We start from the raw sequence: 26,384 nt of genomic DNA, 5'->3' as shown, positions 1-26,384 counted from the left end.
AAAAAAATAATTTTCAAAACCATAACATTCAGCAATCACATCTTTTTTTTTTTCCTGTTTTTTGTTTTGAAGTGCTGGATAGCCCAAGCCTCATTTCCAGATGTGGAACATGGTGGCAGTCAGGAGATTCTAATATTATATATAAGAATATATATATAGTATGTTATTCTATATTCTCTATTCTCTATTCTCTATTATATGTTACATATTGTATATTCTCTATAGTATATATTTCACGTTATATATTATATGTTATATAGTATACATTATATATTATGATATATGATATATATGATATATTATATATCATATAATATAATATATAATAATATATAATATATAATATACGATATATTATATATTATATATAAAATATATTATATTATATTATATTATATTATATTATATTATATTATATTATATTATATTATATTATATATTCTCATGGCCTGTCTGTAATGAGCTGCAGGAGCAGTGCTGGGCTGGGAAATGTGGGAATGAGGCCCTGACTCCATGGCCAGGCTGATCCAGAGGAGCTCTGGGACACTGGGAAACTCTTCCAGGTAAATTCTCTCCTCAGTTCCCCTGCAAAGCTCACCCTGGCTGGAATTGCTCCTCCCTTGGAATAACTGCAGGTAAAATGATGTTTATGGTCCGATGCTGTGCTGAGCATTGAAATTTTCCACCAAGTGATCCCATTTTTCTGTGGGCAGTGACACCAAGAAGGTGAGCCAGGATTATTTACAGATTTCTGCTCTCCCTATTTTCCCTGGGGAAACCCCAGAGAGCTCCTTGTACCTCCTTTGTGAGTCCTGGAAAATTTTCCCTCTGTGTTTTAACAGTAATTACACAATATTTTGACAAGATATTTTTGCTTAGCTCTTCTTTTTAAAATAATTTTTAAATTATTTTAGATTTTTTTCAACACAGGTAGAGGAAAATTTGTAAAAAGAAGAATTCCATCCCAGGACAAACCAGAGCAGTTGGGAGGGCCCAGATCAAGACCCTCTTGCCTGATATATTCTAGAAAATGAACTTCAGCTCACAGAATCCCAGAATTTTCAGGACTTCTGGAGCTCCCTCAGTCCAGGCAGGGTCACCTGGAGCAGCTGACACACGAACACATCCAGGTGGCTCTGGAATATCTCCAGAGATGGAGACTCCACACCCTCCTTGGGCTTCCAATTTCCAATTTTCTGCTCTAATTCCCGGCTGGGAGCCCTTTCCATCACTGAAACTCAGCCCAGTTGTGTCAGGAGAGCTTTGGGAGGAACATTCCTGGGAAAAAGGACGAGTGGAGGCTGTGCTTTCCCTCTCTCCACAACCCTCCAGGGTGCCTCCCACTCTTTCCCTCCTCCTGATGAACACACAAAATCCTCAGGTCTATCCCGAGCTCCCAAATCCACAAAAAGCAATCTTGACACGTTTCTGAATGTGGCAGGAATTTTTCCTTCTCTCCCCCAGCACTGCTGGTGAGGCCTCAGAGGTACAAACAGCAAAGGACAAGTGAATTTCCACTAAAACCACAATTATTTTGAGTAGATCCATCTCAGCTTCTGCTGAATCTGTGCCCTCCCTCTTGTGGAAGTGTAATTATTGCCTGGAATTAACCCCAGGAATTAGGTCATGGCAGTGAAGTAAAAGTCATGGAGCGTTTGGGGTTTGGAGGGAAGAAGTTGATCATGAAATTTGAATCAGTTTGTAAAATTACAACCTTTGCTTTCTTTTACCTTTCCCCCATCTCAATTCCAAAAACCCCAAGCCCTTGACAATGTTTGAATGAGTCTCAAGCCAAGCACTGCTTTGCCAAAATCCTCTTTTGTTTCTTTCTGGTTTGCATCTTCCCAAAGTGCCCCAGGAATCCCCTCCAGCCACGGCTGAGGCAGCAGAGCTGGAGATTTGTCTGAGAGAGAAGGTGCAGGATGAGCCCCAGGCAGCCAAGCACCAGCTCAGGGAGCAACCAAGAAAAAAATACAGGCACAAAAAACCCTCCTGTCTCCAAGGGAAAGCTGCTGACAACACCTGGAATCCTGGAATATCCTGAGTTAGGAGGGATCCACAGGATGATCCAACTCCAATTCTGCCCAGACCCCCAAACAATCCCACCCTGGGCATCTCCTGGAGCTCTGGCAGCCTCGGGGCCGTGCCCATTCCCTGGGCAGCCTGGGCAGTGCCAGCACCCTCTGGGCAAGAACCTTGCCCTAAAATCCAACCTAAATCCCTCCTGGCACAGCTCCAGCAGGAACTGGCCCCATGAAGCTCTGCCCTCAGTGTCCTCTGCTCCAGCTGGACAATCCCAGTGCCCTCAGCCCCTCCAGACCCTTCCCCACCTTCAGAACCTCCTTAGGACATTCTCCAAGAGCTTTTGATCTTCTGTTGAGACACACAGAACTGCCCCAGGACTCGAGGTACAAGAGCAGCACTTGGGAGAAGGTTTCTGCTGGACCCAGGCACCTCAATCTTGTTTCTGGAGCCCCTCCCTCAACCTGAGTGTCTTAGGTTGGAAATGGGGCTGTGTGTTCTGTTCCCATCTGTCAGAGCTGGGGCAGTTCTCTGCTGTTCTTGGGGCAGTTTTTTCTTTCTCTCTCCCACAGCCAATCCTCCCTGCAGGAGATCTCTGCTGTCCATGGCCACTGAGTGTCCCTGCAGGGCTGATCCAATTCCAGCATCCCATGGGGAGATGCTGCATTGCCCAGGGGAGGAGCCAAGCATTCCTACCTGGATCCAATCTGAGGTGCTGGGACAGCCCAGCAGCCTTTGCCCAGGGCATTGCCAGAGGAGCAGCTTCTGCTGCCCTGCATGGCCAGAGGGAGCCCAGGCCCATCTGCAGCAGCCCTGGAGCTGCAGAGGAAAACTCCCCCCTTGTGCAGGATCCCTGCTCCAGCAGAGCCACAGCTGGCACTGCAGGAGGGCTGAGCCCCCATGGGATGGGGCTGTGCCACCCCCTGACACACAGGGGACAGGGCCTGCTCTCACTCTGGCAGTGGTATGTTTTTTGTTTTTTTTTTTTTTTGTACTATTGCATTTGTATTTTAATTTTCCTAATAAAGAACTGTTATTCCTATTCCCATATCTTTGCCTGATAATTTCAAAATTATAATAATTCAGAGGGAGGGGGGGTTTACATTTTCAATTTCAAGGGAGGCTCCTGCCTTCCTCAGCAGACACCTGGCTTTTCAAACCCAGACACTGAGCAGGAAGAGCCGGGGGTGAGGACATTTGTCACCTGTGCAGTGACTCCAAACAGGGCAGTGGTTGTACAAACAGCAGAGGAATTGCTCAGACAGGAACATTTCATCACCAATGTCTCGAGGCAGTGAAAGGTCCCCGTCACTCACCCTCAGCCAGGGCTCAGCAAGGCACCTGCACCTAAAAGGTCAGGTCCTGTGCCTCGGTGTTTATATAAACCAGGGCAATTTGGCAACACCAAATTCAATTTACTCCCTGGAGGTGCTGACTGCTCACACTTTCACCACATGGAGCTTTGCTCCTGCCCAAGAAAAGAGCACAACTGGGGCTGCACACCTCCCCTGAACTTCAGACCTTTGCTTTTAGCAAATCCAGTGCCTCCTGTTGCCACACAATAGGCTTTCCACAGAAATGACTTTGGCTATTTTATTTTATTGGTTCCTCCTCTGGACTAACACTCCACTGTGAACTCATAAATTTCACGTGGTTCTGCCTGGGCTTTTCTGGAACCCCTTTTTTTTTTTTTTTTTTTTTGCTTCCCTGATTTTCTCTGCAGCTGCAGGGAGATATAGTGAGCTACTGTGGAGCACTCTGAAAGCAGGGCCTCTGAGAAGTTTCCAAAGTGGATACAAGCAGGTTATTCTTTGCCTTGTTTTCCTTGGCTCGGCCCGAGCCGCTCAGGGTGAGTCAAACTGGATTAACTTTCAAGAGGGAAGTGGTGTGGTCAACCCAAACTGTTTGTGGTGAGATTGGGAAGATACGTGGGGCAGGTAATGAGGAACAGCCCGTGGTGCTGGCTGGAGGGAGGAATCAGGCAAACAGAATCCTTAATAATTAAATCAACACTGTCCCATAAATGTTTCTGGTTTTGTTTTTTTTAGCTTTATGTGCTGAGGGTTGTGACACAGCCTGGCTTTTCTGGACTGGTCAGCCCCAGAAGGTGGCCTGGTGGATGTGGGGCTTGATGGACTCGAGCTCCAAACTCAAAGGAAGAATAAAGGAACAAAGGTCAGGCACTATTAGAAAAATAAAAATAAAATGTCTCCATGTTTTGTTTATGACAGGGGAAATTCTTTCTGCTGCCTCCTCCCATTTTTACATGCTGTTCCTAATCTGTTCCATGATTAAGGAAGGCAGGGAAGATGTTCACATCTTCCTGTCTCTTCAGGATGTGTTTAAGTGATTTACGAGGACGTCGTGTTCTTGTAGGACAGACAACACCTGCCCTGATGATTCCAAGCAGAGCTGAGATGGCCTCTCATGGAATCATGGAATGGTTTGGGTTGGAAGGGACCTTAAAGATCCCTGTCATGGGCAGGGACACCATCCACTATCCCACATTATCCCAGTCTGTCCTTGGACACCTTGAATCTATTCAGCTTCTATTCCAGCCCCTCCCCACGCTCCCAGGGAACAATTCCTTCTCAATATCCCATCCATCCCTGCCCTTCTTCAGCTTAAAGCCATTCCCTGTGTCCTGCCACTCCATCCCTTGTGAAAAATCCCTCTGCAGCTCTCCTGGAACCCCTTTAGGCCTTGGAAGAACACAATTCTCCCCCAGGCATTCTGTCCCTCTTGCTTTGCACAGCACAGGCACAGGATCAGCCTGCGTGAGATTTGTCATGAACACTGAGAGAAAATTCATTTCCTCACTGGAATTCCACAGAATTCACAGAATCCCAGGATGACCAGGTTGGAAGAGACCTTCAAGATCTTTGAGTCCAACCCAGCCCCAACAGCTCAACTGAACCCTGGCACCCAGTGCCACATCCAGGCTTTGTTAAACACACCCAGGCATGGGGACTCCACCACCTCCCCGGGCAGAACATTCCAGTATTCCCAAAGAGCAGAAGCACAAATGAAAATGCAGAGCCAAAGTAAAATTTTTTTCCATTCTTCACCACCATGAAGCAAAAGCCTGTGGTGTTTTGTGTGGGGCTGCAAGGAGGGAATGCTCCAGCTGATAATCCAGGGCAGGCAAAGCTGGCAGGAACTGCAGAGCAGGTGGAGTTTTGCCAGTTTTTGGCTTGCTCCATATATATTACTATGTTCTAAAACCCCAAACTCTTAAATTTCCCACCCTGTGATCTCACACACTTCTATTCAAACTCCACCCCCACAATCCCAGTTCTGCCATTCCATTCTGGAAGCTTCTCCAGGGCCTCAGGTCAGTGCAGTGTTCTCTTGGGGGTCAGTGCCTGGCAGCACAGAAAGTCTGCAATTCTCAGCAGCCAGAACTTCAACAGATTTTCACTCTTTGCAGTTGTATTTCAAGAAGAAAATAGGGGCTGTTCACTGAAAATGCCACGTAGCTTCCTCCAGCCTTTCCCTTACACACGTGGCGTTTTGGGGAACCCATAAATCAGGAATCTCCTCAAAAACTGAGGCTTTAAAAAAGGTCCTGCACTGCTAAAATCTTCTTAAGCAAACAGAAGTGTCTGAGCCCTCCATGAGGGGTGAAAGTTTCCCTCTCCCTTCTCCCAGATCCCCAAGGAGCTGAGGAAGGAGGGATCAGCTCACAGAGGGAAGGAAAACTCATCTGCCAATCCTGAGGGACAGGGGGATTGATGCTCCAACAGCTCAGCTGTGCCAGCAAATCTCCTTCTGGGAAGGGGAAAGGCAAAATAATTCCCTAAAACCCACAACAGGCACCTCCACTCCACAAAATAACTTCCTAAAACCCACAACAGGCACCTCCACTCCACAAAATAACTTCCTAAAACCCACAACAGGCACCTCCTCCAACTCCAGACCCATCCCTTCCAGCCCCAGCCTCTGCTTCAAATCTGTTTTTTTCCCCTCCTATGGAAAATGTTCTTGTGCCCAAAGATCTTCATCTTGCTCACTGCTTTTAACAGCTACAAAACCTTTGTAGAGAGAGCATTTGGCAAGAGAAAGTCAGGCCTAATGAGGGATGTTCAGAAATAACCTACATTCAGCTGATTCTGGTTTTGTCACAGTTCAGAGCACTTCCCCCTGGCTTCAGCAGAGAGACATCAAGGAGGGTCACCAAAATTATTAGACTGAAAATCATGTTAATGATGAAGGGTGAAAAAAGAGCTGTGTGGGATGGAGTGACTAAGGAAAGGGCTTGAAATAATTTCTGCAGGACTGGGTCAGACTTAACTTCATTCCTAACCCACAGTGCAGCAGCTCTGGCTTCCCTTGACCCTGATTTCTCAAGGAAGGAGCTTGGCCTGTCACCACTTCTGTGTTTAATTTTAAAAACCCCAAAATTATTTGGGATGCAATTCATAGGATCTACTGCACTCCCAGAAAAGCAGTGTTGTCACCAGGTTTCCTACTCCACATACTTGACCATTTCATTGAACTAAATAAATTACAAATTCCCGTCTCACATCGCCCAATCCCAACCCTCCAGCCTCAGCAGAGAGACTGAAAAATGATAGGGAAAATAATCCCATCCCATATGGAAAAGGAGTGTCTGCACCATGAATCCTCAAGGATGAGAGTGTTAAAAATCTACTGAGGTTGAACTTATGGATAGGACATAAAGGATCCTCACCAGCACTGCTCTGTGCCAGGAATTCCTATGAATTTAACAATCCTTTGTGTTGCCAACCAGTTAAATTCCATAAATACATAAAGGGGCTACAAAAATGCTGGAGAGGGATTTTCACCAGGGCATGGAGTGACAGGAATATGGGGAATGGCTTTAAAGTGTCAAGAGAGCAGGGTTGGATGGGATATAAGGAAGAAAAGCTTAGGAAAAAGCTTAGGCGTAGAAAAGTTAAGGCTGGAAGAGTGCTATGAAATAATCACATTTCAGTTCAATCTCCAGACAAAAGAACTTGAAACCAAGAATTCCTGTCATTCCTTCATGAGATCCTTTATCTATTAGAATTCAGAGATTCATAAGCTTTGTTCAAAATTAAAAAAAAATAAAAATGGAAGCATGTATTGGGGAAGAGGTGACTTTGCTTTCATACAGAATTTCTATCATGGAATGGTTTGGGTTGGGAGGGACATTAAAGATCAGCCAGGTCCATGGCAGGGACACCTTCATCTACCCCAGGCTGCTCCAATGTCCCCAGTGTCCAGCCTGACCTTGGGCACTGCCAGGGATCCAGGGATGGAATTCCATCCCAGCCCTGCCCACCCTGCCAGGGAACAATTCCTCATTGCCAAGATCCCATCCAGCCCTGCCTTGTGGCAGTGAGAGCCATTCCCTGGGTGCTGTCCGTCCATCCCTGTGTGCTGTCCCTCCAGCCCTGTGAGGAAGCCCTGAGGGAGCTGGGGGTGCTCAGCCTGGAGCAAAGGAGACTCAGGGCTGCCCTCCTCACTCTCACAGCTCCTGAAAGGGGCCTGTGCTCAGCTGGCCCTGGGCTCTTTCTCCAGCAGCACTGACACAACCAGAGCACACAGCCTCCAGCTGCACCAAGGGAAATCCAGGCTGGAGAGCAGGGAAAAGGTTTTTCCAGCAAGGGTGAGAAAGTTCTGGAATGGCTGCCCAGGGAGGTGGTGGAGTCCCCATGCCTGGGTGTGTTTAACAAAGCCTGGATGTGGCACTGGGGGCCAGGGTTCAGTTGAGGGGTTGGGGCTGGGCTGGACTCGATGGCCTTGAAGGTCTCTCCCAACCTGGTCATTCTGGGATTCTGGGAATTCTGTGAAATTGTCTCTCTCCAGCTTTCCTGGGGCTCCTGCAGGCCCTGCAAGGCCACCCTGAGCTCAGCCCAAAGCTTCTCCTGTGCAGGTGAACAATCCCAGCTGTGCCAGCCTTTCCTCCCAGCAGAGCTGCTCCATCCCTCTGCCCATCCTGGAGCCTCCTCTGGGCTCTCTGCAGCAGCTCCAGCTCCTCCCTGGGCTGGAACCTCCTTTGTGTCTTTTCTCCTAAGTAACTCTCAGCTCCTGTAACCCCAGGTGTGTGGAAGGAGTTGAATCCTTCCACTAAAATTTAATCCTAATCCACCACTTAAATTTAAATGTTGGGTATTTTCCAACAATGAAATGGTTCGTTTTTTATGGTTTCTAAGTTGTTATTTGGTACAATTCAGCCTCAGCTTCCAAAATGAGGCACTTGCAGCAGAAAATGAGGAAGAAATAAAGGTACTAATATTAATTAAGCCCACTGAAATAATGAAAAGGTTTTTTTGGAGAAGAGTTTGACTTTTGTTATTATTGTACTAGGAAAAGTTTCTTGGGGTTTCCCTAAAAATGACCTCAGGTAGAACAAGATTTCCTTCAGAACAGAACCAGCAGCTTTTTAGGCTCCTTCTCAACTCCTGCTCAGCAAAATATTCCCTCTCTCCACACCCCTCAGCATCCCACTCTTGGATATCTTTCTTTTTCCTAAAGGTATTTGGGAAAACTACATATCCAACAGGGAATAATCACATTTAATGCCCATCTTAACTTTAGGCTAAATCCATGTAGCCTTTTCCTTTCACATCACTTTCAGGCACTTGGGCCATGAGTAAATTTTTCAGAGCTTTGTAGACTAAAACAATTCAATGAGGAAAAGCAGACAAAAGCAGTCAAAAGAAGAAAAAAACCCTAATTTTTCAGCAGATGTACACAGCAGGTCAAATGGCCTAAGGGAAATATTTAATTTAGGACTCAGACTATTTCTACCAAGTTTCCTAACCAAAAGTATTTTCATCAGGAGCACTACTCTTGATCTGGTTTCTGCTAATGATTTTCCCCATGGACCTTGCTCATAAAAACAGAAATTGCTTTATGAATCATAGAATCAGAGAAGAAAATGATGGGTTAGGTCATCCTGCCCTTCTCTCTGACAGTGCAGCAGGATTTCTTTTCAGAAAAAAACCCCTTCATTTTGAAAATAAGCATTTATTCAGAAGTGGGGAATAAAAATGCTCAGTTCAAAAGAGGTTTTAAAAATCCATAATGAAAGCAGGGGAGGAAGAGCCAGGTTTTTAAGGACCTTGGCTCTCTTTATGAGCTGTGACAATTTGAGAAGTTTTCTCTGGGTAGGCACAGACAGGAATCCAATGGGACAAAAAGGAAAATGTGGAATTCCCACAAAGGGGAATTTATCACAATTTGGAGGGCAAATTTAGACGTGCTGCTGGCCAAAGAGCTGGACATCCCAACAACCATGGATGATGGGATGTACAGGAACACAGTGTCCACAGGCCTTTGTGCAGAGCAAAGGTGGCCCTGTGACAGTGCTGTTGTCACCTCTTGTCACCTCCACACATCCCAGAGAGCCCAAAAGCCACAGAATCCCAGGAAGGCTGGAAGAGCCCCTCAGGATCACCTTCAGCCCCACCAGCATCACCCCAATCCCTGTCCCCAAGGCCACATCCAGACTGCTCTGGGACAATTCCAGGGACTCCAAACCTCCCTGGGCAGCTCAGCCCAAGGCCTGACCACTCTGCCAGGGAAAAATTGTTTCTAATCCCTAATCTGAACTTCCCCTGGCCCCTTGCACTTATTGGAATCCAGGCTGTCTGAGAACCGTCAAAATCATGAAGGAAACGAATCAAAAATGGTTGTTGGGGTTGGTTTTAGGAAATTAATCAAAAGCTGTTGTTGGAGTTGGTTTTGGAGCTCAGCAGGTTTGTCTGGATCTCTGGTGAGCCAGGAGAAAACATCTCGGCCTGTTTGGAATTCCTTCAGCCCAAGTGACTGAGTGAGTCATGGAGCTGGGGGAATGTTCCCACATATCCATTCCTGAAAGGAAACCACTCAAATCCAGCAGGTTTTGTTTTGATTCCCATCCCAATCCAAGAAGGCTGAAATCCTTCTAAATCCCTTCAGCCCATGGCAGGCCTGGTTTGACAGGGCTCACCACAGATCCATCAAAGGAATGCAGGGAAAAAACGTCGGAGTGGGCATGGCTGTGATGTGGAAATCTCGGTGAGAAGTCAAATCTGAGGACTTTGAAGCCCACTTAAAAATGAAGGGAGCAAAACAGAATCATTGGAAAAGCTGGGAGAGCTGGGGGTGTTGGGCCTGGGGAGGAGAAGGCTCCAGGGAGAGCTCAGAGGTTCTAAAAGGAAAGGAGAAGGATTTTTATGCAGGCAGAGAGTGACAGGAAAAGGGGAATGGTTTTAAAGAGATGGCAGGTTGGATGGGGTTTTGGGAAGGGATTCTCCCCTCAGGGGGTGGTGAGGCCTTGGGAGAGGTGTCCCAGAGCAGCTGGGGCTGCCCCTGGATCCCTGGCAGTGCCCAAGGCCAGGCTGGACATTGGGGACAGTGGGAGGTGTCCCTGCCATGGCAGGGGTGGCTCTGGGTGATCCCTAAAACCCCTCCCAACCCAAACCACTCTGGGATTCTGGGATTCTCTGGCTGCTTTTCTGTTTGAACCTGTGATTTCTTCTCCCCTCTGAGCACTTTTCCCATCCTTTGCCCAATCCTCACACCAGACAAACATCACACCATGGCTGTTGTGGTTTTGGCCCATCCCATTCCTGGCCTGGTGCATTGTCCTGTGAACTTGGGAAAAATCCCTTGGAGACCTGGATTTTGCCTCAGTCCCTCTCCCTTTGGCAGTGCCAGGACCCAGGGAATGGCTCCCAGTGGCAGAGGGCAGGGCTGGATGGGGTCTTGGCAATGAGGAATTGTTCCCTGGCAGGGTGGGCAGGGCTGGCATGGAATTCCATCCCTGCATCCCTGGCAGTGCCCAAGGCCAGGCTGGACACTGGGGCTGGGAGCACCTGGGACAGTGGGAGGTGTCCCTGCCATGGCAGGGGTGGAGCTGGATGAGCTTTAATCCCTTCCACCCTACACCACTCCATGATCCCCCACTCCCTTTGTGCTGTGTCATGAGTGACTCAGCAATAACAAAGCTGTGAATTCCTGCTGGGGGGAGCCCAACCTTTCCTGGTGAGATGCCTCAAACCTCCCTCACTGTGCAGTTCATTTGCCTAAAACCTGGGATATGAATTCCAGGGAAGCCTTTGCATGCATTTGGGTCAGGCAGATCCCAGCGCTGCTTCCGTGTGGATCCAATCTCCACTTCCCCCTTAAAATGCAGAATCTCATTAAATATTAACTCTTCTCCCAACTGAAGAATTGATTTCCAGCAGAAGGTTTGCCTGCAGGAGGATTTGGTTTCAAGCAGATGCATATTCAAAGAACTAGAGTTTATTCATTGTCTGCAACCCGTGAGCATGCCCAGGTAATTGAATATGCAAATCTGGAATTTGCATACGCAAATATCTTTTTTATGTGCGCAGCTGCCTGGTTCACTGAGGATATTTTTCAGGGACAATTCAACCACAATTTAAATAAAAAAACTCAAACAACAAACCAAAGAAATAAGAATAAATAAATAAGAAGTCTTACTCTGACAGGGTATGTGTTTTAAGGCCTGTCGTCAAATCCAAGAAATATATCAGATTTTTCCACTAAAAACATGGATCATGATGCAACTCAGGTAAGTGAAGGCTCCAGAAGAAAACCTGAGTTTTCTAAACTATTTTAGCTGAAGGATGAAACATTTCTTTCCTGGTTAAGCAGCCTCAAGCTGTGAGTCTCATTCCCTGCAGGGTGTTTGAGTGCTGCTGCTCTGTTCTCCCGGGACAATTCCACTTAAGCAACATCCAGAACTTCTGCCAAGAGTGTGGGAGGGGTGCAAGAAACTCATCCCAAACCTCAATTTACATTTTGATAACAATATGCAAATGCCCTGTTGGGGTGGTGACTGAGGCCAAAGATTGCCTCTGATGAGCAGAGGGATGGAGCAGCTCTGCTGGGAGGAAAGGCTGGCACAGCTGGGATTGTTCACCTGCACAGGAGAAGCTTTGGGCTGAGCTCAGGGTGGCCTTGCAGGGCCTGCAGGAGCCCCAGGAAAGCAGGGACAGCACACAGGGAATGGCTGCCAGTGCCAGAGGGCAGGGCTGGGTGGGATCTTGGCCATGAGGAATTGTTCCCTGGCAGGGTGGGCAGGGCTGGGATGGAATTCCATCCCTGGATCCCTGGCAGTGCCCAAGGCCAGGCTGGACACTGGGGCTGGAGCAGCCTGGGACAGTGGGAGCTGTCTGGGGTGGAATGAAATGATCTTTAAGATCCCTTCCACCCCAAACCATTCCCTGATTCTGAGATGTCTCCTTGCACGTCTGCTCCACCCTCACTCCATTTCACTCAGACAGAAATGGAGTTCTGCTGCCCTCAGCACCTGAACAACACAACCCCTGTGTGCAGAGCTGGGCATTCCCTGGGAACATCAAATCCTTCAGTTCCTCCTGGTGCTTTAGTCTTTTAAAACAGGAAAGAGAGAAAGAGAGAGAAAGAGAGAGAAAGAGAGAGAAAGAGAGAGAAAGAGAGAGAAAGAGAGAGAAAGAGAGAGAAAGAAGGAAGGAAGGAAGGAAGGAAGGAAGGAAGGAAGGAAGGAAGGAAGGAAGGAAGGAAGGAAGGAAGGAAGGAAGGAAGGAAGGAAGGAAGGAAGGAAGGAAGAGAAAGAAAAGAAAGAAAGAAAGAAAGAAAGAAAGAAAGAAAGAAAGAAAGAAAGAAAGAAAGAAAGAAAGAAAGAAAGAAAGAAAGAAAGAAAGAAAGAAAGAAAGAAAGAAAGAAAGAAAGAAAGAAAGAAAGAAAGAAAGAAAGAAAGAAAGAAAGAAAGAAAGAAAGAAAGAAAGAAAGAAAGAAAGAAAGAAAGAAAGAAAGAAAGAAAGAAAGAAAGAAAGAAAGAAAGAAAGAAAGAAAGAAAGAAAGAAAGAAAAGATTTGCTGTCTGTGCAGATCAATGGTTTCACCCAAGCTGTCCCAGAGCTGAGGCTCAGGGAACTCCAGGAAGCAGCAACCCATGGCATTTATTCCTGTTTGAAGGGTTTGATCAATGCCATATTGGTTTGCAATGCTTTAAAATGCCCTTAACATTTGAAAAGCAAGAAATGATGTGCCAGGTACTGCTGCCCACCTTTTCCCAGCATCCCTTCAGTCAGCTCTTGGGTTTGGGCCAAGCCAGGCCTGGCTGGGCATTGCAGAAATGCAAGTCACTGGTTGAGCTGGACACTTCAGGAAGGCAGGATAAAAACCATTTGAAAGCTTCAAACATTCCCATTTCTCCACATGCTGCTGGATTTGGTGTGGATGGGGATGAGCCCCTCCATTAAATCAGTTTATCCCACTGGGAATTCTGCCCTGAGCTCACTTACTTCGGGGTTCCCGAGGTCCATCCACGGTGATCTTGATGGCTCTGTGGTACGTGGCTACCTGGGGAGGGTTTGTGAAGACTGTGATAGTCAGGGTGAAGCTTTTCCCTGCAACAGGAGAAGAGAAAATGTTCGTGAGCAAAAAAAAAAAAAAAAAAAAAAGAAATAGGTCTATAAATAAGGATAAATTTCAATAGAAATTTCAATAGAAATGTGAAAATGAAATAGAAATAGGTCTACGAATATGGCCAAATTTCAATAGAAATGTAAAAAATTGAATAGAAATAGGTCTATAAATAAGGATAAATTTCAATAGAAATTTCAATAGAAATGTGAAAATGAAATAGAAATAGGTCTATAAATATGGCCAAATTTCAATAGAAATGTCAATAGAAATGTGAAAATTAAATAGAAGTAGCTCTATAAATAAGGGTACATTTCAAAAGAAATTTCAACAGAAATGCAAAAATGAAATAGCAATAGGTCTATAAATATGGCCAAATTTCAACAGAAATTTCAATAGAAATGTAAGAATTCAATAGAAATAGCTCTATTAAAAAGGCTGTATTTCAATAGACATTTCAACAGAAATTTCAATAGAAAGGTAAATAGAATGCTAAATGGAATATTTATATTCTATTTATACAGATATTTGAAATATTTTAAAATATTTATATATTTTATAAATACAGATGTAAAAATGAAATAGAAATAGCTCTATAAATATGGCCAAATTTAAAGAGAAGTTTCAACAGAAATTTCAATAGGATATTAAATAGAAATGTAAAAATTAAATCCTTGAGGGTTGAGAAAAGCAAACTCCTTGTTTCTGGTAGAGCTCGAACACCCTGCAAGGCACTGAAAGGTTTTATGGGGTGTAGAATGCTGGTGCTGGATTCATTCCCTCCATGGCAACTGCTCAAAGCTTTCGGGGAAACAAAATTAATTTCTATTTAAATCATCTACACTCTGTTTGTAACAAAAAAGGCGGTTACCCCTAAGAGTCAGGGTTTATCTGATATTCCTGACTCTGGTGAGTTACCTGGGCTTTCTAAAGGCACTCGGTTCAGGGAGGTTGGGAAATCATGGGTGGCTTTTCCAAAACTGCCACGGGAGTCTGAGCAGCAGCACTTGTTCAAAGCACAGAGGAGTGGGTGCTCAGATCCCCCAGGCAGGCTGCAAAACCCCCACGCTGTGGCTGAGGCCAGCAGCAGATCAATTCCAGCTCTGAAAATCAGCTGCTACTGCAATGCCAAGAAAGAAGGGAATGGAAAAAATAAAATAAAAAAAAATCCCTACAGCTCGTCCACAGAGAATTAAAACATTTTATGAAGCCACAGCAGAGGACAAGGCTCAGTTTCTCTATTATTCAGCAAGAAAATTGTGAAGGCCTTTTCCAAGTTGTGCTGTGCACAGCATGGCTCTGTTTTGGGAAAAGTTCTGCTACCCTGCTGGAACTCTGGTTGCTGAGAAATCCAGACTTTCTGTGCTGCCAGGCACTGACCCCCAAGAGAATTTGACCTGAGGTCATGGAGAAGCTTCCAAAATTCAATAATAAAACTGAGATTTTAGGTGTGGAGTTTGGATAGAAGTGTATGATATCACAGGGGGGAAACTCAGAGTTTAAGGGTTTAGAATACAGGAATAGAGAGAAAGCAAGATGGAGGGTTTAGGGTGGAGGCTGCTCCTTCTTCTTCACCTCCTTCTCCATGGGTTTGGGTGGTTTTGTGTCATTGGATAAAAAAGTCCCCATTGTGGGCACGGGTGGTTGGGTATTGGGTTAAAAGTGAAAATAATTGAGGTGTCATTTGTTAATTGGACAGTTTATCCTTCAAAGGCCTTGCAGAGAGAGACAGGGCTCCATTTTTAGTTTGTTGGAGTGAAGTGCTGCAGAACTCAGGGTCTGTGAGACTGTGACAGAGATAAGAACTGATAAACATCTGAGTGCCAACAAGAAATACCCTCTCACACATTTAATCACAACCTTGGCAAAGAAAAGAAGATAAAACTCAACACTACCCCTGCATTTACTCCTGGCATTTGTCAAAGAGCAGAAATAACATTCTGCACCTTTGAGAAGACCTCAGCTGATGGTGTTGGCCTTGGCAGCAGTAAAAACATTGCCTGGCAGCAGCTGCAGCATCTTTGTCTCTGCAGCAGGGGACTCAGGGCTGGCAGGGATCTCTGGGGCCAGCCAGGGACACTGGGGACACCACCCCGAGAGGGGAACCAGGAATTGCTGGGAGGAAATTGGGGCTCTTCCTCCCTCGCCCTCATTGCAGCACCTGGCTCCAGCCCCAGTCAGGAGCTTCTTCCCTTCCACGCAATTTTATTGTTTGCTTCAGTTATGTCATCAATAGGGCTAAATTTCAATAGAAATGTAAAAATGAAATAGGAATAGGTCTATAAATAGGGCCAAATTTCAATAGAAATGTAAAAACTCAATAGAAATAACTCTATAAATATGGCTAAATTTCAATAGAAATGTGAAAATGAAATAGAAATAGGTCTATAAATATGGCCAAATTTCAATAGAAATGTAAAAATGAAATAGAATTAAGTCTATAAATATGGCCAAATTTCAATAGAAATGTAAAAACTTAATAGAAATGGCTCTATAAATATGGCTAAATTTCAATAGAAATGTAAAAACTCAATAGAAATAACTCTATAAATATGGCTAAATTTCAATAGAAATGTAAAAATGAAATAGAAATAACTCTATAAATATGGCCAAATTTCAATAGAAATGTAAAAATGAAATAGAAATAACTCCATAAATATGGCCAAATGTCAATAGAAATGTCAATAGAAATGTGAAAATGAAATAGAAATAGCTCTATAAACATGGCCAAATTTCAATAGAAATGTAAAAATGAAATAGAAATAAGTCTATAAATATGGCCAAATTTCAATAGAAATGTGAAAATGAAATAGAAATAACTCTATAAATATGGCCAAATTTCAATAGAAATGTAAAAATGAAATAGAATTAAGTCTATAAATATGGCCAAATTTCAATAGAAATTTCAATAGAAATATGAAAATGAAATAGAAATAACTCTATAAATATGGCTAAATTTCAATAGAAATATGAAAATGAAATAGAAATGGGTCTATAAATATGGCCAAATTTCAATAGAAATGTCAATAGAAATGTGAAAATGAAATAGAAATAGCTCTATAAACATGGCCAAATTTCAATAGAAATGTAAAAATGAAATAGAAATAAGTCTATAAATATGGCCAAATTTCAATAGAAATTTCAATAGAAATATGAAAATGAAATAGAAATAGGTCTATAAATATGGCCAAATTTCAATAGAAATGTGAAAATGAAATAGAAATTGCTCTATAAATAAAGCTGAATTTCAATAGAAAGGTAAATAGAATGTTAAATAGAATATTAAATACAAATGTAAAAATTAAATAGAAATAGGTCAATCAATAAGGCCCAATTTCAATAGAAATGTAAAAATGAAATAGAAATAGCTTTATAAATAGGGCGAAATTTCAACAGAAATCTCAACAGAAATTTAAAAATGAAATAGAAGTTGCTCTGTAAATATGGCCAAATTTCAATAGAAATTTTAGTAGGAATGTAAATAGGATAGTAAACAGAAATGTAAAAATGAAATAGAAATAGCTCCATGAACGGGATTAAATTTCAGTAGAAATTTCAATAGGAATTTCAATAGGAATGTAAGTAGGATATTAAATAGAAATGTAAAAATTAAATAGAAATAGCTCTATATATAAGGCCAAATTTCAATAGAAATTTCAATAGAAATGTGAAATGAAATAGAAATTTCTCTATAAATAAAGCTAAATTTAAATAGAATATTAAATAGAAATGTAAAATGGACAGAGATCTTCCTCCTTTCCAAAATATAATTCCCTGTATCACTAAATAAACACCTAGACCACTAAAACAGAGAGAGAATTTTAAAATCTACTTTATTTATTGGACTAATCTGCACTATTTCCATCTGACTTCCAGTTTGGGCTCTGATACCTGCTGCTCTGCTAGAACACATAATCCATTTATTTTGTCAGAAGGTTCTGGAGAAGTTTCTAGATAGAAAATAAACGCAGGAAAAACCCCAACAAGAGTGAAATGCAGTGAAATGTGACTGTGATTTCAGTCTACAAAACCAGATTAAAGAAGAAGAGAAAGGAACCCACAGGGATCACCTAGTCCAGCACTCAAGTGAATGGCCTGGACAGGGATTTTCCTCCTTTCCAAAATGTAATTCCCTGTAACACTGAGCACAACACCTAGACCACTGAAACAGAGAAAGAATTTAAAAATATACTTTATTTACTGGGCTAATCTGCAGTATTTCCATCTGGCTTCCAGTTTGGGGATTTTTTTGTCAACTGCTCTGCTAGAACACGGCATCAATTCATTTCTTTAGAAGGTTCTGGAGAGGTTTCTATGTAGAAAATAAATGCAGGGGAAACCCCAATAACAATGGAGCTGTAATTCCAGTCTACAAGACCAGAATAAAGAAGAAGATGGAGATGATTTTGTTTTTTTAAAAACAATTTTTTCCAGAACAGACTCGACCAAGCCTGTGTGGGGGTGTGACACGGGCTGGCAGAGCAGGAGGACACTTGGGTGACTCCTTGTGCTCATGAACCACATCCTGGTTAACCACAGCCCCATGAACCATAAACCTGGGTCACTGCTGCTCACCAGCAATTCCACCTGGCTTTTATTCCCTGCTCCTTCTGTCCCCTTTCCATCCAGCTTAAGTGGCTTTATCACTCCTGAGTTATTCATCATTTATGGGGCTGGTTAACAAGGGTTGGATTGGAGGGATTGGGAGTTAAATGTGGGGTTTGTGGGTATTCCTGGTTTGGGATGACAGCAGGGCCATAAACATCTCCTGGGTTTTATGTGTTATGGTACAGATTTTATTTCTAACAACACTTGCATAATACACCCAGGGTGTCTGCACAGACAGATTGCCCAAAACTGAGTCAGGCACAGAGGACCTGACCTCACTGGTGACTGGAAAAAGGGACCAAAAACCCCCGAAAGTCATCCTGAAACTCTGGCCTTGGGCTCTTGGGCTCTTGCCTCTCTTGTTTGGGTGCCTCCAAAGTCACACTGAACGTGTCACAGCAGTCCCAGCAAACCAGCAGCATGAGCTAACAACAAAATCCAAGAGCCTCTGGGTTCAACATTCCCATAAATTGATGGAAAACCACCCAGAAATGAGCTCAGGGCTGTGTGGATGGAAGCCAATCATTCTGGGCTCATCATGGGAGTCTCTGATGAGGATGAAAGGGGTTTTGGGGTGTAAGAGCCACTTCAGACCCTGTTTCTCTCTAGAACTATCCCTGGTGGCTCCTGATACAGGCACCTGATGAGCACAAGGATGGAATTCCCCAGAGTTGGGATAGGGTTTGACTTTGGAAACCCTTTCCACAGACATCAAGGTCTCACATGTGTGAGGGCACAGCCCAGGATTCACTGCTCCCATCAGCTTTTCCCTCCAAACCAGGCTAGGAAAAAATCTCTTGGGAATGTTTGTTATTGCAAGAGGTGTAAGGTCAGAGCCCTTCCAGAAAAAGCAATGGGAACAGGAGCAGTCCTGGCTGGAATACAAAGCTGAGGTTGGAAATGTTACCTGGACACTCTCTTGGGGGGTTTGGTAGAGACTGGACTTCAAAAGTGCCTTCAAGTGTCACTGATTTGGGAGCTGAAGTCATGGAATTCCAGAATCCCTGGTGCTGGCCCAGCCCTGCCAGTCCATGCAGTGCCAGCTGTGCCCCATGGGCACCTTGTCCCCAGCCCAGAGCACTCAGTGCCACCTGCAGGGGACACCTGCAGGGATGGGGACTCCATCACCTCAGATGGATTCTGAGTTGTCCCCACATTTATAGGAGGTCCCTTGAGACTGGGCAAAACTGAGAGAACTTCAGAGAACAAAGCACGAAGTTCATGAGGGAACGGCCTCAGGCTGGGCCAGGGCAGGCTCAGCTTGGACAGCAGCAGCAATTTGCCCATGGCAAGGGAGCTCAGGCCTTGGCAGGGGCTGCCCAGGGAGCTTTGCAGTGCCCAGCCCTGCAGGTGTCCCCTGCAGGTGGCACTGAGTGCTCTGGGCTGGGGACAAGGTGCCCATGGGGCACAGCTGGCACTGCATGGGCTGGCAGGGCTGGGCCAGCCCTGGGGATTCCATGAAAAGGGAAGGAGACATTCCACAGAATTCCCAGAATCCCTGGGTTGGGAGAGACCTTCAAGACCATCGAGTCCAGCCCAGCCCCAACCCCTCAACTAAACCCTGGCACCCAGTGCCACATCCAGGCTTTGTTAAACACACCCATTTCAAGTGAGGGAAACCCATCCCTGGGTGTTTGTGCCCAGGGTGGTCTCCAGCATCCACCTCACCCTGCCTTGGCCAGCAGGAGCTGCAGGTGGATGTGGCCAGGAGCATGAATCACCCCAGCTGAGCATCTGGAGGTGCCCAAGAAGCACCTGGAGGTGGCACTGAGTGCTCTGGGCTGGGGACAAGGTGCCCATGGGGCACAGCTGGCACTGCATGGGCTGGGAGGGCTTTGCCAGCCCCAGGGATTCTGGAATTCTCTGCTGTTGTCCCTTCAATCCAGGCCTCTCCATCATTCCACGATCGACCTCCAAGATCAAAGCCTCTGCCTGTGCCCTGTGCTGAAATCCAGGAATTTGGAGCCCCGTTCCAGGTCCATCCCCCTCCAGCAGGATCCCAGTGGTCTCCAGGACCTCCCTGCAGAGCTCTAGAGGGAGCAAGAGGCTCGTGAGCCCTTGGGAATGTCTGGGAGGAACCAGGGGGAGAACAGGAATCCTGGGTGACAGCACGGTCACATGAAGCTCCTGTGTCCTGCCTGAGTCACCCCTGAGTGCTGTCACCATCAGCTGGGGCTGCAGGGGGGAGGAACACTTCTAATAAAAGTGGCTGCATGGGCAGAGGGAAAAGGGAGTGAGAAGTGTCGGGAAAAGAGACAGAATCTCTAATTAATCTCTGATTAATCTCCAATCTGCAGACATACAGATATACAACAGATATACAGGCTAGTCCAGTCAATAAAGTCTATTTTTTAATTCTCTCTCAGTTTTAGTGGTCTAGGTGTATTTATATAATAATAATAATAATTAATAATTTAGTGTATTTAATGATACAGGAGATTATATTTTGGAAAGAAGGAAGATCCCTGTCCAGACCCCAGATCCCTGTCCTTGAACCTCTCTATTTTTAATATTCTATTTTGATCCTTTGAAAAAGCCACTGAATCCATGGATAAAGGGTCATCCCACAGGGAACAGGAAAAAATGGAGTGAAACCTTCAGAAATTTGGCTCTGGAGGAGGGAGAAAAAGGCAAAGAGATGAGGTTGGTGTCATCACTGCCTTTTGCTTTTGGGCTTTGTTCTAATAAACCTTTGTGCTGTTAAATTTGGTTTGGTTGTTTGGGGTTTTTTTCTTTCTCTTTTTAAAAAATCATTACAGTAAATTATTAAAGAAAAAGAAGGGGAAAAAAAAAAGAAGGAAAGCAGCCAAGAATGTCTGTGCTGACAAGGACAAAAGACATAGGTGGAAAACTATGAAATGTAAGGCCCAAATGCAACTCAAATGACATTAGAGACATTTCTATTCTATTAAGGAGAGAATTCCAGGTTCTAGGGAGAAACAGGATGATTTTATTTTGGAGGTCTTTTTATCCATTTTCTACCTTTTAGCCCCTTTGTACCACTATTAAACCACACTAAATGATCAATTTCCCCCATTTTTCTGGCTCCTCCCAGCATCTCCCTGGCTCTCAGCATTGAAGCCTCTCCAGGATGTCACCCACACATTCCATATCCATTTCCAAACGTCACCTCCCAGACACTGGGGCCAATTTTTTGCTGGTTCTTATCTCTGAGCCCTCCAAATCAGATCAATAAGTTGAGAATCACTTGACCCTTCATGAATTAACAGCTGCTCATCCTAGGAGTAAAAGGGTTTTATTGCAGGTGTTCAAAGTCTGCACGAAGCAGAATTCTCTGCTCAGGTGGTGGATTTTTTCTGCAGCCACCGGTGAGTTTGGCACAGAATAAAATTTTGCCTCTGATGTTTGATCTGGTGCTGTTTCATCAGAATATAAAAAAACCAAAAAACCAACAAAATACAAAACTGAAACTGCAGCTGGAGCAAGAGGCACCAAAAAAAAAAAAAAAAAAAAAAAAGAACATGATTTGTTTACCAGCAGCACCACAGATGCCACTGGATTTAAATATGAAATAAAGCTGTTATTCACCCCAGCTCTAGAGGATTTGTAAATTTGTAAATTGTCACCACCGCAGGCCAACGGTCCAAACACCCAAATGAGGCTGGTGGCCGAAAAAGAATCCACCAGGGAGAGCTCAGAGCCTTTTCCAGGGCCTAAAGGAGCTCCAAAACAGCTGGAGAGGGACTTGGGCCAAGGGATGGAGGGGCAGGAATGGTTTGGGATGGACGAGGGCAGGGTTAGATGGGATTTTGGGAAGGAATTCCTCCCTGTGAGAGGGGGGCACGGAACAGTTGTGGCTGTTGCATCCCTGGCAGTGTCCAAGGCCAGCTTGGAGCACCCTGGGACAGTGGCAGATGTCCCTGGGTGATTCTGGAGGTCCTTTCCAACACAAACCATTCCCTGACTCCAAGAGAAGTAAATCAGTGGCAGGGGGAAATGGAGCTGTTCGTGGATTTTATGGGGTTTGTTTTCAGGTTTAAGCACATGTCAAATTGGAAATTTGGGAAATACAGCCCCTTCCCTCCTGCCAAAGCAGGATAAACCTGACCTTGGGAGCGTTTCAGATGGGACAGTGGCAGATGTCCCTGCCCATGACACTGGGTGTTTTTTAAGGTCCTTCCCAACCCAAACCATTCCATAACTCCAAGAACTGCCCATGTGAATCGGTCACAGGGGGAAATGGAGCTGTTTGTGTATTTTATGGGATTTTTTTCAGGTTTAAGCACGTGTCAAACTGGAAATTTGGGAGATTCACCTCCTTGCCTCCTGCCAAAGTAGGATAAACCTGACCTTGGGAGCATTTCTCACTCCAGGAAGCTCTCTCAGTGTTTACACAGCAGCTCCTTACCCAGATGAGATCTCCAGAGCTCTAAATCAAGAAATGTTTTGTTCTGGATTTCTACAGGGCCAAAAGGGGCCCTGCTGCAAACTGCAACCCCCAGGAATATTGGAATTTTTATTTCACAATAAAGGTGGAAAAGCAGCTCATTCCTACAGGAACATGGCTGGTCCTGGGTTTTCCTCTTCCTTTTCCTTTCCTTCCCAACTCCCAAATCCTGATTTTTTTTTCCCACAATAAAGCTGCAAAAGCAGCTCATCCCTGCAGGGACATGGATGGCCCTGGATTTTCCCTTTTCCTTTCTTTCCCAACTCCCAAATCCTGATATTTTTACAGTCTTTTTGGGAAAGTAGCTCATTCCTACACGAACACGGCTTTTCCATTTCCTTTCCTACACAGTTCCAAAATCCTGATTTTTTAAATGCAATAAGGTTGAAAAAGCAGCGTTTTCCTGCAGGGACATGGTTGGTGCTGGCTTTTACCTTTTCCTTTCCTCTCCAACTCCCAAATCCCAATTTTTTTCATAGTAAAGGTAGGAAAGTGGCTCATCCCTGCAGGGATGTGGCTGGTCCTGGGTTTTCCCTTTTCCTTTCCTCTCCAACTCCCAAATCCTGATTTTTTTCCCACAATAAAGCTGGAAAAGCAGCTCATCCCTGCAGGGACATGGCTGGTCCTGGCTTTTCCCCTTCCCTTTCCTCCCTAGCTCCCTGCAGCACTCCAGACAAGCCCTTCACACTCTTTTCCTCCCTTTCTCCACATTTTTTCCTGGCTAAAAATTCCAATTCTGGCCTGGAAAGCAGCAGAGCTGCTGTGACATTCCCAGAAGGTTTTGTCTTGGGGTGGAATCCTTTCAATTCTTTTGGTGAAATCAAAATAACAGTGCTCAGCCAAAATGCACCAATTATTTTGGCACTTTTAACCTCAGGCAACACAGGAATTACATTGAGCAACCCAAATTACATCACTGAAATCAAGGAATAGAGACATTGCCAGGCTCAGCAGGCACCCAGATTGAATTTGAATTTATCTGGGTGATAAGGGAAGTCCCTGTCACTCTTGGGGAGATTTTCCCTGATCATTTGCTTCTTTCAGAAGTCAAAAATATCATCCTGAGCTGCAGACATGAAATATTGACCCAGGCAGATGTGGGAGCTGCTACTACTCTCAGTGTTATTTTCCATTTGTTTGTTATCTCCATTATTTGTTGTTTTCCCATTGGTTGCTATTATTTTTGCTCGTTATATTTCCATTTGTTTATTTCTGGCTGTTCAAATCGATATAACCCAGGCCCTGAGTCTTGCTGCTACCTGGGATTTCAATTCCTTGGAGGAGAGGTGAAAAGGCTCCCAAAAAAATGTTTGGGAGGAGTCTCAGGGAGATGCAGGTTCCATGGAAAGAGAAAAATCAGCATGGGCAGGAGGCTGGGGCTGCTACCTGGGGTAGCAAGGGATGAAAAGACTCTGGGGGATCCTCAGAGGAGTTTGAAGTGGATGCCAGGATACCAAAAAAGCACAAATATCTTGGGAAGCTCCCCTGGAGGAGTCTGGGGCTGCTGCCTGAAATCTCAGCTCCTTCAAGGAGGTGGGAGGGAGGTTCCAAAATCACTTTTCCCCTCTTTTCTTGTGCTGCAGTGGCACCAACAATCCCACCCTTCCCTCAGAGAAAGGATGGGATGAGCACCCAGCATGCCAAAAGGTGCCAGTGCCAATTTCAAACCACATTTCTGCCCCAGAGCTGCTTTTTGGAGCAGGCAGCACCTGCAGCATCTCACCTGGAGCCCTCAGAAGCTCCCCCTGGCACAACAGGCTGGGAAACCTTGCAAGGGTGGCACTGAGCTCACTGAAACAGCCACAGTTTTCCTGTCTTTGGGGGGTTTTTTTGGGGAGGGGAGATGTTTACACTGAAATGTGACAATTTGTGTGCAGCCAGTTTCACTTCTGTGCTGCTGAGGGGTTTCACTTCCCCAGGCCCCGGGCTGGGGTGGTGACACCATCCTGCCCTGCCAGCCTGGCACGTGTGGAAAAGGACAGCTGGTGGCACCTGATGGCACTCCCGTCCTCCAGCAGCTTGGATGTGATGGGAATTCCTTGGAAAAGTTCGTGGATTTCACATAAAACAGGAGTTTTACAGCTGAATTCCTGCTCTCCCTCTCCCAGGCTGCTGCTTCTGCCTCCTTGGTGTGATTTCTCCACACAAAAGAGGAGAGGCCACAAAAGCTCAGTTTGTGCTTAGAGAATGGAAATATGTGGCTGTTGAGTTGCATGGGTAGGAAAGGGTTGTGGCCATTGATCAGGGAGGAGCTGAAGTAGGAAAATACCTGAGAATCTGGGAGAGGTTGGAAATAAAAGAGGCCATAAAAAAGAGGAGGCCTATGAAGGGAGCGTGTCCTACAAGAGAATCCCAGAATGGTTTGGGGTGGAGGAACCTTAAAGATCATCTCAGCCCCTCCCTGCCATGGCAGGGACACTTCCCACTGTCCCAGGTGCTCCAATGTCCCCAGTGTCCAACCTGGCCTTGGGCACTGCCAGGGATCCAGGGACACCCTGTGCCAGGCCCTGCCCACCCTCACAGGGAGGAAATTGTTCCTAATATCTGATCTAAACCTGTAATGTTTCAGTGTGAAGCCATTCCCTGTGTGCTGTCCCTGCATCCCCTGGAAATTGTCTCTCTCCAGCTTTCCTGGGGCTCCTGCAGGCCCTGCAAGGCCACCCTGAGCTCAGCCCAAAGCTTCTCCTGTGCAGGTGAACAATCCCAGCTGTGCCAGCCTTTCCTCCCAGCAGAGCTGCTCCATCCCTCTGCCCATCCTGGAGCCTCCTCTGGGCTCTCTGCAGCAGCTCCAGCTCCTCCCTGGGCTGGGCCCAGGCCTGGGGCAGCTCTGCAGGTGGGAAATCACCTGAGACAGGGGCACAGGGGCACAAAAGCCACCCAAGGGTGACACCCAGGAGCTGACACAGCCACCAGTCACCTCTGGCAGCCCCAAACATTGACCCCCAGGAATGCCCTGGGTGCTGATGGCCAATTCCAGAGTGGGTTTCCAGCTCTGGGAGGAATTTGGCTGCCAGGAGCCTCATTTGTGGCTCAGCATGCTGAGCTCCTGTGGAAATCCCGGCTTTGGGGCTTTGTGGTGGCTCCTGGGGATGTGTCTGTGCACCAGAGTGACACCAACCTCTGCTGAATGGGATTTTTATCCTCAAAAACAACCTCAGTGACCTGTTGGAGCTGAATCTTTGTGGTGGGATGCTGCCTGAGACTGCAAGCCTGCAGATCAAGTTTCCAAAATGGATTAAAACACGAAATGCACGGAGCAGGGAGGGGGCAAGGAAGAACATTGAATGGAAAAGCCAAGCAGCCTCTACCTCTAAGTGGAGCTGCTGCAGTAACCAGCAGAAAATTCTGATGAATTTGGGTGGGGACAATAATTACAGCCCAGCAGGAATGAAGGGCTTGGGGTGCCTGGCCCCTGCACAAGTGGCAGCACAAGGAGATCTCAGCTGCAGCCCTTAGAAACAATAATTGTTCTTAAAATATCTGAAGGTTTGAATTAGAGATACTCAATTTCCACAAACATCATGGTTGATCACACACATTTGGACAGAATGGAGTTATTTTTTTCCCCAAAAATGGCTCTAATGGAAGTTTCTGATGCTTCTGTGCATGGGCTCCCCAAAACCTGAATCTTTGTTTCCAAGCTGTGATCTAAATATCAGGGAAATTTGGGGTTTTTTCCTCAAAATAATTTTTGTTTTAAATAAAGTGCTCTCTGGGGCAGAGCTTGGGCTGCTTGCAGAGTGCTCAGAAATGAGCTGACCTCCACAAAGTGCATCCCACAAACTGTCCTGACTGCTGTGTCACTGCTGAGGAGTTCAGGGAAAGGGAAAAACAGGAAGAGCAGGTGGAAAGGACAGTTCAGGATGAAATGGCTCCACTGCAAAGCTTCTCCCACCTTCTCACTGAAAATACCTTGGGATCCTTAAGCTTAATGATAGTCCTGAGCCCAGCTTTAATTTCAGACCATTCATCAGCTT

At 45.4% G+C, this 26,384-nt stretch overlaps 1 protein-coding gene across 1 annotated transcript in view; it reads right to left on the bottom strand.

Moving 5' to 3' along the window:
• RUNX1 (RUNX family transcription factor 1) overlaps window positions 1-26,384 on the bottom strand; it is a 190,633-nt gene that overhangs the window by 51,525 nt on the left and 112,724 nt on the right. The window contains exon 5 of the mRNA XM_054627663.2: window positions 13,271-13,375. Coding sequence (XP_054483638.1) covers window positions 13,271-13,375 — 105 coding nt within the window. The remainder of the gene's footprint in view (window positions 1-13,270; window positions 13,376-26,384) is intronic.

The sequence above is a fragment of the Agelaius phoeniceus genome, chromosome 2 (genome assembly GCF_051311805.1).
Source record: "Agelaius phoeniceus isolate bAgePho1 chromosome 2, bAgePho1.hap1, whole genome shotgun sequence".
Classification (NCBI taxonomy): domain Eukaryota; kingdom Metazoa; phylum Chordata; class Aves; order Passeriformes; family Icteridae; genus Agelaius; species Agelaius phoeniceus.
The sequence above is the reverse complement of the archived record's forward strand: the minus strand, read 5'-3'. Positions and strand labels throughout refer to the sequence as shown.